General features: G+C 51.8%; 2 protein-coding genes across 3 annotated transcripts; both read right to left on the bottom strand.

The window, feature by feature from the left end:
- Positions 1–474: 474 nt before the first annotated feature.
- LOC311376237 (transportin-2-like) lies at positions 475–4,431 on the bottom strand (the record flags this gene model as incomplete). Its single annotated transcript, XM_084491093.1, has 7 exons — positions 4,266–4,431; positions 3,620–3,719; positions 2,767–2,842; positions 2,529–2,678; positions 2,102–2,208; positions 1,240–1,373; positions 475–556 (listed from the first exon to the last, which is right to left on the bottom strand). Coding segments are annotated over exons 2-7 (648 nt in total), but the record flags the coding sequence as incomplete, so codon positions are not given.
- A 689-nt stretch (positions 4,432–5,120) lies between these two features.
- rln3b (relaxin 3b) lies at positions 5,121–6,187 on the bottom strand (the record flags this gene model as incomplete). 2 transcript variants are annotated; one of them, XM_084491092.1, is made up of 2 exons in its annotated part: positions 5,121–5,430; positions 6,013–6,187. In XM_084491092.1, the coding sequence occupies 2 exons, from the start codon at positions 6,185–6,187 to the stop codon at positions 5,168–5,170; spliced, it is 438 nt and encodes a 145-aa protein (XP_084347218.1). In that variant the 3' UTR covers positions 5,121–5,167. The 2 variants fall into 2 exon arrangements, with proteins under 2 accessions (XP_084347218.1, XP_084347217.1); XM_084491091.1 differs by having other exon boundaries at positions 5,121–5,427.
- Between the last annotated feature and the right edge of the window lie 4,506 nt (positions 6,188–10,693).

Here is a 10,693-nt window from a genome sequence, read left to right as displayed (position 1 = left end):
CACACACACACACACACACACACACACACACACACACACACACACACACACACACACACACACACACACACACACACACACACACACACCTGGGCAATATGGCTATATTATATAACTAATTATATAACAGTTTGGTACAGAATTCAGCATAACTAAACATGGCAGAACCCTTTGATTACTGATGTATAAACATGGAGCTCACACACACTGAATACATTAATAATGACATTAATTATCACATCCTATTTATATCTTCCTGAAACTCTCAAACGGTCACAGCGCACGATAATCTTGAACTTGAGCGTTCTTTCTTTAGCCCAAAGCTGCTTACTGCCGCTCTAATCCCCAACAACGGGGCCAGCGGGCGGACCGGTGTACAGCCACAAACATCTGGGCCACGAGGGCCGACTGTTGAGCAACAGAACAGAGGCTAACATCTGGAGGGCCGCTGTGTGTACGCCGTGTGGCTCTCACCTCGATGAAGGTGTCGATGTTGTCCATCAGAGCCTGGGCGCGCCCGATGATGAACTGGTTCACACACGCAATGGCATGAGACCTGAGGGCAGGGTTACAGTAAGACCAGTTACAGTAAGGCCAGAGGGTCAGGGTTACAGTAAGACCAGTTACAGTAAGACCAGAGGGTCAGGGAGCAGGGTTACAGTAAGACCAGTTACAGTAAGACCAGTTACAGTAAGGCCAGAGGGTCAGGGTTACAGTAAGACCAGTTACAGTAAGACCTGAGAGCAGAGAGCAGAGTTACAGTAAGACGAGTTACAGTAAGACCTGAGAGCAGGGTCAGGGTTACAGTAAGACCAGTTACAGTAAGACCTGAGAGCAGACGACAGGGTGAGCTCACAGTGCGGTGGAGAATAAAGGGTTAGGAGGTGGAGTCAGGACTGATGAAGACTGAGGAGGAGGAAGAGGAGGAGGAGGAGGAGGTGGTAGTAGAGACGGAGGAGGAGGAGGTGGTAGTAGAGACGGAGGAGGAGGAGGAGGAGGCGGTAGTAGAGACGGAGGAGGAGGAGGTGGTAGTAGAGACGGAGGAGGAGGAGGTGGAGGTGGTAGTAGAGACGGAGGAGGAGGAGGAGGAGGAGGCGGTAGTAGAGACGGAGGAGGAGGAGGAGGCGGTAGTAGAGACGGAGGAGGAGGAGGAGGAGGCGGTAGTAGAGACGGAGGAGGAGGAGGAGGTGGTAGTAGAGACAGAGGAGGAGGAGGAGGAGGAGCTGTGTCTCAGCCCACCTGATCTTAGGACTGCAGTGCTTGAAGAACTGCAGGAACTTGGGGATCATGATGTTGAGCGGCCGGTTCAGAGCCTCGCTGTCCAGCAGCTCAGACGAGTCCTCGCAGATCTTCTGCAGCGCCCCGAACGAGCCCTGATAGGTCAGAGGTCCCACATGATGGACAGGGAGGCGGGGTTAAGGGGCGCAACTTCTCCCACCACAGGAAAGGTGACATCACCCTTACTAGCCCTTACTAGCCGATAGCAGAACGGATGCGCTCCCAGTGGCTGTGCATCCGCGCGCGTCCGTTCTGCTATCGGCTAGTAAGGGCTTTCTGGATATGTCCACGGGGTAATCTGCGGTGAGTGTTTACATGCAAAAACACAAAGTTGATACTGTTTCGCCACACTACTTGAGTTAAACGAGCACGGTGGTGTCTCGTAAGGAACTAACTTGTCACAAGGAGTTCCACGTTTCAGAATGACCCATACCTTTATGCAGTTTGACAAATAAAACCACTTTCCACTTAACAGGGGATGGAATTGTGCTTAAATGCACTCGGCCCAAAACCATATAGATAGATACAACTTTATTAAGTTGTATCTATCGATATATGTGCGTACCACCGACACTTGAGTTGAGAAGATAGCAGTCTAGCACAGCCATGCAGCTGCCCACTGCTCTGGGCGGCCCACCGGCTCACACAAGGCCCTGGTTGTTATACTGCGGTGACCAGGGTGTGTAAAAGCTCTGGGTGGTTACACTGCGGTGACCAGGGTGTGTAAAGGCTCTGGGTGGTTACACTGCGGTGACCAGGGTGTGTAAAGGCTCTGGGTGGTTACACTGCGGTGACCAGGGTGTGTAAAGGCTCTGGGTCTGACCTCGCAGGTGTTGTAGTCTTCAGAGTTGAGCAGGTTGCAGAGCTGAGGCAGCAGCTCAGGCCACATCTGGAGCTCTCCCTTGGACGCGATGGTGGTGATCAGGATGCCTGAAGCCACAACAGAGAAGAGAAGGTGAGAACTAGACAAGTTCAACAAGGGGGACTGCTGTTTTTCCCTTAAAATCAATCATCATCCCTTGAGCGCTAGCCAGCTCGGGAGCTGACTTGCAGCTAAGGGCACTCAAAGCAAGTGTTCTTGTCAAGGGGAGAGAAACGGGACTGGGCCTAGGTAAACCGTGAACAAGTTGAGTCCTTAATTTTTTGCGGAAGCTTGGTAGCGATCACAGCTCTCTTTTTCTCCCCGGCGATACAATGACACACGGACACGACGCTGCTCAGAGCTCCTGAGCGGAGCTCTCAGCCCTCACCTATGGTGGCTCTGATCAGCGGAGAGGGGTCCCCGATGTTGTTCAGGCATTCCCTCTTGATGAAGTCGGCCACGGTGGGGGGGAAGCTCTGGTAGTGGGCCTTCACGTTGTTTTTCAGGATGAGCCCACTCAGAGACCGGGTTGGCTCATCTGGGGGGGGGGGGGCACAGACACCTCAGGGTCAGAGTCTCCAGATGAGTTAAATACTTGGCGATAGAGTTGTATTAAAGAGACACACCTTCTGACTTGAGGCTCGTTAGGACAAAGATGAGATAGTTGTTGAAGTCCGGAAACTGGTTGAGCTGTTCGAGTTTCTGAGGGCTTGGTTAAGGAACTCAACCATGGACAAGAGAGCTAAAACACACTCACTGTACCCCACATCTACACACTCACATCTACACACTCACTGTACCCCATCTCTACACACTCACTGTACCCCACATCTACACACTCACTGTACCCCCCATCTCTACACACTCACTGTACCCCCCATCTCTACACTCACTGTACCCCCCATCTCTACACACTCACTGTACCCCACATCTCTACACACTCACTGTACCCTCCATCTCTACACACTCACTGTACCCCCCATCTCTACACACTCACTGTACCCCCCATCTCTACAAACTCACTGTACCCCCCATCTCTACAAACTCACTGTACCCCACATCTACACACTCGCTGTACCCCCCATCTCTACACACTCACTGTACCCCCCCCCCCCCATCTCTACACACTCACTGTACCCCACATCTCTACACACTCACTGTACCCCCCATCTCTACACACTCACTGTACCCCCCATCTCTACACACTCACTGTACCCCACATCTCTACACACTCACTGTACCCCCCCCATCTCTACACACTCACTGTACCCCCCATCTCTACACACTCACTGTACCCCACATCTCGTGATGAAACACATTAGGGGTTAGATGTGTACAATCAGAGTGTGTACGTTCGACGGGTTTGTACGTTAGACGGGTTAGGTGTGTACAATAGAGTGTGTACATTAGACGGGTTAGGTGTGTACAATAGCGTGTGTACATTAGACAGGTTATGTGTACATTAGACTGCTAGGATACTTCCTGGACCGCTCTCTGGGTCGCGGTGTCCGGGGACTGCGAGTCCTTCAGCAGCTGGAGGACTTGCTGCAGACCCTGCTCGTCCGGCTGCCACTCCATCCTGTACAGACACACGGACACATGTGGATGAGTGACAGACATGTGGATGAGTGCTGCTGCTGCTGCTGCTGCTGCTGGGGGCTGAGCCGCCGTCCAGGTAACCAGCGGCCTTTGTGTTCAGGTCCACTGCGGTACAGATGTTTGTACCCGCCGTGCGACCGAAAGTTCAGCTCTGTCAGCTGTGACGGGTCAGTGGGCCCGGTCGACTCGACTCTAACCCGGGTCGACGTTAACCCGGGTCGGCTCTAACCCGGGTGGACCATGCAGTGTGATGCTGTGTCTGTTTGTACCCTAGCCGCTCCGTTAGCCCGGCCGGGCCGGGCGGCCGCACGCACAGCCCGCTAGCAGCTAGCAGCTAACCCACCGGAGGTACGGTGTCCTCGACCCCCCCCGGGACGACACAGACGCCGTAGAGGAGACCCTAAACCCGGACCCGCGTTTCACAGTACAGACGCGGACGGACGCGGTGATCCGACCGACGCGTGTCTCGGTCGGTTAGCCGGGAGCTAGCTCCTAGCTCCCGTGTAAAGTACCGCCAAAGCTTTACCTGGTCGATATGAGGTCACTCTCCTGGAGTCTGACGAAGACTTCTGCCCGAACTATTGATGTCCCTTCAACGTAATCGATAACGAGAGATCGATCCGAGTGTATTAGGCCGGCTAACGATACGAGCAGCACCGAGCTACGCTAGCTGATCTGTGAGGGTTCGCGTCCCGCCGGTGAGCAGATGTCCACACGCGGCTTCCGTCCTCCGCTCAAGCCGATGCCGGTCGAACCCCACCGGACACAGAAACATTAAATCATAACCAGCAGCAGTATATTTCCTAGAATGTTCGACGATATTTTTGGTTTGAGTGTGGTTGTACCAAATGCTTATATTTAATTAAAATGTCAAATTATTTGTCAGTGTTCATTCCCACGTGCGACCACCAGATGGCGATAGACACCACCACCCGCAGGTCCTCTGGTGCATTGGATGCAGAGATTGTTGTTTACCGATTTAAGTTTTCACAATGTCTCGGGGCATTCATAGTGCCAGCGTGTTCCACGTTCTCACACACAGTATAGACTGACACACGCACAAAGAGACAATAGGCTAGACGTCTTTAACACCAATTTATTACAATTTAACAGCTTTATTAAATGTCCATACCAATAAACAACTATACGTGTCTATTGTGAACGCAGACGATAACATTTCCAGAAGATCAAGATCAAAACACAGGCGATGAGAAGACAACAAACTTTGACTGTATCAATGATTTAATAAATGATTGAGACAGGGACAAATTAGCCAATTGAAGGACCATCAGACTGAGTATGGGGCAATTGGACCATCAGACTGAGTGTGGGGCAGTGGGACCATTAGACTGAGTATGGGGCAGTGGGAGGACCATTCGAGGGCGCCTGATAAAAACGTATTGTAAAAAGCTTGAGGAGATGAGGGTCTCAGCAGAGGGAGCTGATCTCACTCTTGCTGCAGCCCCACTTGCAGCAGGCGTTGGACAGCCCCACCACGACGTCCCGCCCCTTCCGGTCGGCGCTCCGCAGGGCCTCCAGCACGTCCTCTGAGATGGGCGAGCGGGCGAAGCGGCTGAAGCCCGTGGAGGCGTTGTCCAGCGTCTCCTCCTTCCAGATCTGGGTCTCTGAGGCCGGCTGCTCGTTGCTGATCTGAGGCGTGGTCCAGGGGTCCTCCTCCCCCATCACACCTGCTGACAGTCGGTGACGTCATGAAGGACACGGAGTTGTTCCGATGCCGATACCAGTATCGGAAGAAATTCCGATACTGCCTAAAATGCAGTATCGGGTATCGGCGAGTCTGCGCCGATACGATGCATCACATGACTCATTTACTACACAGAGAAGGTCAAACACTACGGTGTGACGCTGCGTTCGTTAACGGGCAAAGGTGGAACGTCCGAATGGGAAACGCGTCGTCTCCGACCGACATACATTCGAGACACCAAGTCGGAAAAACATGGATGCTCACTCTTAACTAGAGGAATACAAATGTATTACTATAATGAACAAAGATATATTTTTGTCGAGAGTAAGTGAAGCGACTACACATGGCTGTCACGGTGAGAGAACCCTTCAATAAGAACAAGTGCTGTCAGTCGTTACAACACTAGACGCTGTATACTCAGCATCGGCCCGTACTCAAGTTCAGGAATCGGAATCGGGAAGGAAGAAATGGCATGGGAAGGAGAAGGAGACATTCACCCGCAGAAACAACCCCCAAACTGCACTCCAGCGCCAGACAGCAAAACAGACAAACACAGACGGGGTCTCACCAGAGTCCCCCACGCTCCTCCTCCAGCGGGAACCTCCGCAGGTGAAGATGACCGCCCTGATGAACTCTCTGCCGCACAGCTTCACCCCGTAGAAGGAGGGGTGGCCGTCGTTGGGCCGGACCCGACCCACCAGCACCAGCAGCAGAGCCAGCGTCACGACGGCAGCCTTCCACATGGTGACGAGAGGAACCGACCGTTAACAAGTCAATCAAAGGGCTTTGGCTAGAAGGGTGGCGTAGGATGCTGTTTGTTGTCTGCTGAGAACAGTGCCCCTTATATAGTCCCCAAGCCTTTCAGAAGGGGGCCGCTGCCCCCCTCCACACCTCATAGCTATCAGAGATAAGGCAGAGACCTTTAGGGGTAACAATGCCCAGAGAAATTGAAAATGTGTGATCCACGATGTACGTCGTTGGTGGTGATGTCAGAGGGGTCCTCTGTATCCAATCACCTGTGACCTTTAACTTAGTCCTTTGTCCTTCCAATCAGTTAGGGCCTTCCAATAGTGACCAACGTATTCTATTGTTGTGCTGCTTCCTGGCAGATAAACAAACACAGAAATGGAAATGAAGTATTGAAGAGTGTAAATATTTTTTCTACTTAATAAAATTTACTACTTTGTAAAATATGAACAGCCTTATAATATGAAGAAACTGAACAATATAATAGATATAATACATGTTTCTATGTGTTATTCTATTTCATGCACTTCAAAATACCAGTATGACATTCAATAAAAGTTACTACCAATATTACAAAGCAAGTCAGACCTCAACGTCCATAACTCATGTGATTGACAGGGTATAATCAAATGTCACCAGTATGGTTGCTTAGCAGTCTAAATGAATGACATAAACGGTCGACCTATGACTGATCGAACAGCGTAATGACTCTACGACCACCTCCGATGACAGCCAATCAGAGCCCGGGAGGGGGGCGGACCCCGGTGGGTAGCAACAGTTGCCCCGGTGAAGACAGGCGCCATAGTCACGGTAGTCCTGGCGACGACCACTAAGCAACGACAATCAACAACTGTCCAAATCTCTAAGGAACAACTTTTCGGACAATCCACGGACAACACTGGGGTAACTCAAACATGATTCGTTCTTATTTCGTATCTTAATGTGGCGAAAGCGCGCTCCCGGGGCGCCTCAGTGTCGCGGCAGCGCGCGGCTGACGGAGTGTTGTCATGTCAACCCGATAGGAGACAAAATGGCGGAGTGGGGGAACCTTCCTCCTCCGCCTCGGGTCGTTATGGAGATCCGACAATGTTCTAACTCGAGGAACCAGGAGAGGAGGCGAGGGGTAACTTTAAGGAGAGGAGACGAGTGTTAACTCGAGGAACTAGGAGAGGAGCGGAGTTGTTAAACTCAAGGAAGGGGGAGAGGAGCGTTAACGTAAAGGGAGCAGGAGAGGAGCGGAGTGGTAACTCAAGGGAACTAGGAGAGGAGCCGAGTTGTTAAATAAAGGGAACTAGGAGAGGAGCGAAGTTGTTAACTTAAGGAACCAGCGGAGTACTCAAGGGAGCAGGAAAGGGAACGGAGTGTTAACTCAAGGAGCCAGGAGAGTACTCAAGGAAGCAGGAAAGGAGCGGAGGGTTAACTTTAGGAACCAGCGGGTCTCGACTTGTTGACTCACCACTAGCTCCGAGGCTAGCCGCACAGCTCACAGTCACATGTTCAACACATGTTCGACACATGTTCGACACATGTTCAACACAACGCTCAACACAACGCCACCGACGTGGTGGACATGGTGCTGACTCGCGGACATTCAGATGTTTATTTATGTTTATTTTCAGTAACTTAACACAAAGTTTCGGGACTTGACGTGGAGGTGGACTCCGTGGATACACGGAGTGCTCTGAGCTCTGCCTCACATTGTGGGAGGGGCTTCAGAGTGACTGACAGGTCTGCCTCACTGTGGGAGGGGCTTCAGAGTGACTGACAGGTCTGCCTCACATTGTGGGAGGGGCTTCAGAGTGACTGACAGGTCTGCCTCACATTGTGGGAGGGGCTTCAGAGTGACTGACAGCTCTGCCTCACATTGTGGGAGGGGCTTGAGAGTGACTGACAGGTCTGCCTCACACTGTGGGAGGGGCTTCAGAGTGACTGACAGCTCTGCCTCACATTGTGGGAGGGGCTTCAGAGTGACTGACAGGTCTGCCTCACATTGTGGGAGGGGCTTCAGAGTGACTGACAGGTCTGCCTCACATTGTGGGAGGGGCTTCAGAGTGACTGACAGGTCTGCCTCACTGTGGGAGGGGCTTCAGAGTGACTGACAGGTCTGCCTCACTGTGGGAGGGGCTTCAGAGTGACTGACAGGTCTGCCTCACATTGTGGGAGGGGCTTCAGAGTGACTGACAGGTCTGCCTCACACTGTGGGAGGGGCTTCAGAGTGACTGACAGCTCTGCCTCACATTGTGGGAGGGGCTTCAGAGTGACTGACAGGTCTGCCTCACACTGTAGGAGGGGCTTCAGAGTGACTGACAGGTCTGCCTCACATTGTGGGAGGGGCTTCAGAGTGACTGACAGGTCTGCCTCACATTGTGGGAGGGGCTTCATAGTGACTGACAGGTCTGCCTCACACTGTGGGAGGGGCTTCAGAGTGACTGACAGGTCTGCCTCACATTGTGGGAGGGGCTTCAGAGTGACTGACAGGTCTGCCTCACTGTGGGAGGGGCTTCAGAGTGACTGACAGGTCTGCCTCACACTGTGGGAGGGGCTTCAGAGTGACTGACAGCTCTGCCTCACATTGTGGGAGGGGCTTCAGAGTGACTGACAGGTCTGCCTCACTGTGGGAGGGGCTTCAGAGTGACTGACAGGTCTGCCTCACATTGTGGGAGGGGCTTCAGAGTGACTGACAGGTCTGCCTCACACTGTGGGAGGGGCTTCAGAGTGACTGACAGCTCTGCCTCACATTGTGGGAGGGGCTTCAGAGTGACTGACAGGTCTGATCATAGACATTATAAAGAGTAGACGCCGCATTGGCCGCTGGGCGAAATGAAGAAATGCGGCAGCAGCAGAAGACACGAGATGTCAGAGCACTGTGCAGAATATTACTGCTCAAATCGGCGGACCATCGCAAACAGGTCCAGGGGGGGTTACTTCAGGAGGAGACACAGTTTAGCATCGACAACCATCATTCTGACTTGTTGTCATTGGTTGTGTCTGTGTTTCACAAGTTAAGGCTGCACCACATCGCCAAACCCTCCTCTCTTGAGCTGCAGAAAGGGAGCACGAGAAAGAAGCTCTGCAAAACCTGTTAAAACTTACTAAACCTGTTACCTGTTAAAACTTACCTACTAAAACTTGAATGTGCCTATATATAGATATCTAATGTATTCATATATTGTTTATGTAGGCTATGTATATATTTACATATAGCCTAATCATATATTAATTGTTTCTTCAACTTATTCAAATAGCTGAATTCACTGCCCCCTGTCCCTGCTCCTCTATCATATTTATAGTGTGTGATTTGCAAAATACCTATCATAGCCTACGTCACATATCATAGGGTGACCAGACGTCCCCGTTTTTGGCTCAATACAGAAAAACGACCTGTCCCCGTTCTGTTTTTAGGTTTTTCATTCAGACTGCTAGTCAAACTGGAAATGTCTCCCTTTTCTCCCCCCCCCTTTTCGGGGATTATGTTCCCAGTTTTGATTTATATCAGAATATTCTATTAGTGGTAAGCCCACTATCGATATTAAAAACAAGCCGAACCCCATGTGTCGTGTATCATGGCTACATGTATGACCTTTTGCAGCAAAAAAAAACACGTGTGAAAATCTGTTGGTATTCAGTGAGGTTTGATTAATTAAAAGCGCTGACAGTTCATTACACCAAACGGATAGCGGCGGCAGCGGTCGATGCGGCGTCTACTCTTTATTAACTGTGGGAGGGGCTTCAGAGTGATTGACAGGTCTGGTGTTAGCTTGGTATACTGTGGGAGGGGCTTCAGAGTGATTGACAGGTCTGGTGTTGGCTTGGTATACTGTGGGAGGGGCTTCAGAGTGATTGACAGGTCTGGTGTTAGCTTGGTGTACTGTGGGAGGGGCTTCAGAGTGATTGACAGGTCTGATGGTTGAGCTCTGAGTGGAGCCCGCCCCTCACACTGTGGGAGGGGCTTCAGAGTGATTGACAGGTCTGGTGTTAGCTTGGTGCACTGTGGGAGGGGCTTCAGAGTGATTGACAGGGGATCCGATTGCTGCTGTTCTTTAACTTCTTGTAAATGATAGGGTTAGTTATGAAGTGTAATCACATTATAGCGTACTTTAAGAGTTGAAGAGTTGATGAATGTGTCTCTTTATTCTTTGCTCATTCACTGTTTTCCATAGTCTCTGTTGTCGAGCGTTGTCCGTTATCTCTGTCATCTGTGTCACCAGTGTCTCCCCCATCGCCGGTTGCCATGGCAACGCCCGGATACCCAGAGGACCTTCAGTCTCAGCAGGCCAACACGTAACCATGGCGATGCCCCGCCGCCGCCGCCGCCGCACCCTCGGGCTCCGAAGCCCGCCACTTCCTGTCTGAGATTACGACGTCCAAACATTCAGCAGCCGCCTCCAAATCAAGACAGGAAGCCCTCTGTGCCCAGGTCCCGTCCTCCGCCGCCATGTCCCAGAAGGCCGCGCTGCTGCCGGGCCCCCACGCCGCCGTACAGCGCCAGCGAGCTGCAGAAG

The sequence above is a fragment of the Micromesistius poutassou genome (assembly GCF_964030765.1).
Source record: "Micromesistius poutassou genome assembly, contig: SCAFFOLD_1688, whole genome shotgun sequence".
Lineage (NCBI taxonomy): Eukaryota > Metazoa > Chordata > Actinopteri > Gadiformes > Gadidae > Micromesistius > Micromesistius poutassou.
Note: the sequence above shows the minus strand (reverse complement) of the source record. Positions and strands in the feature narration are given on the sequence as shown.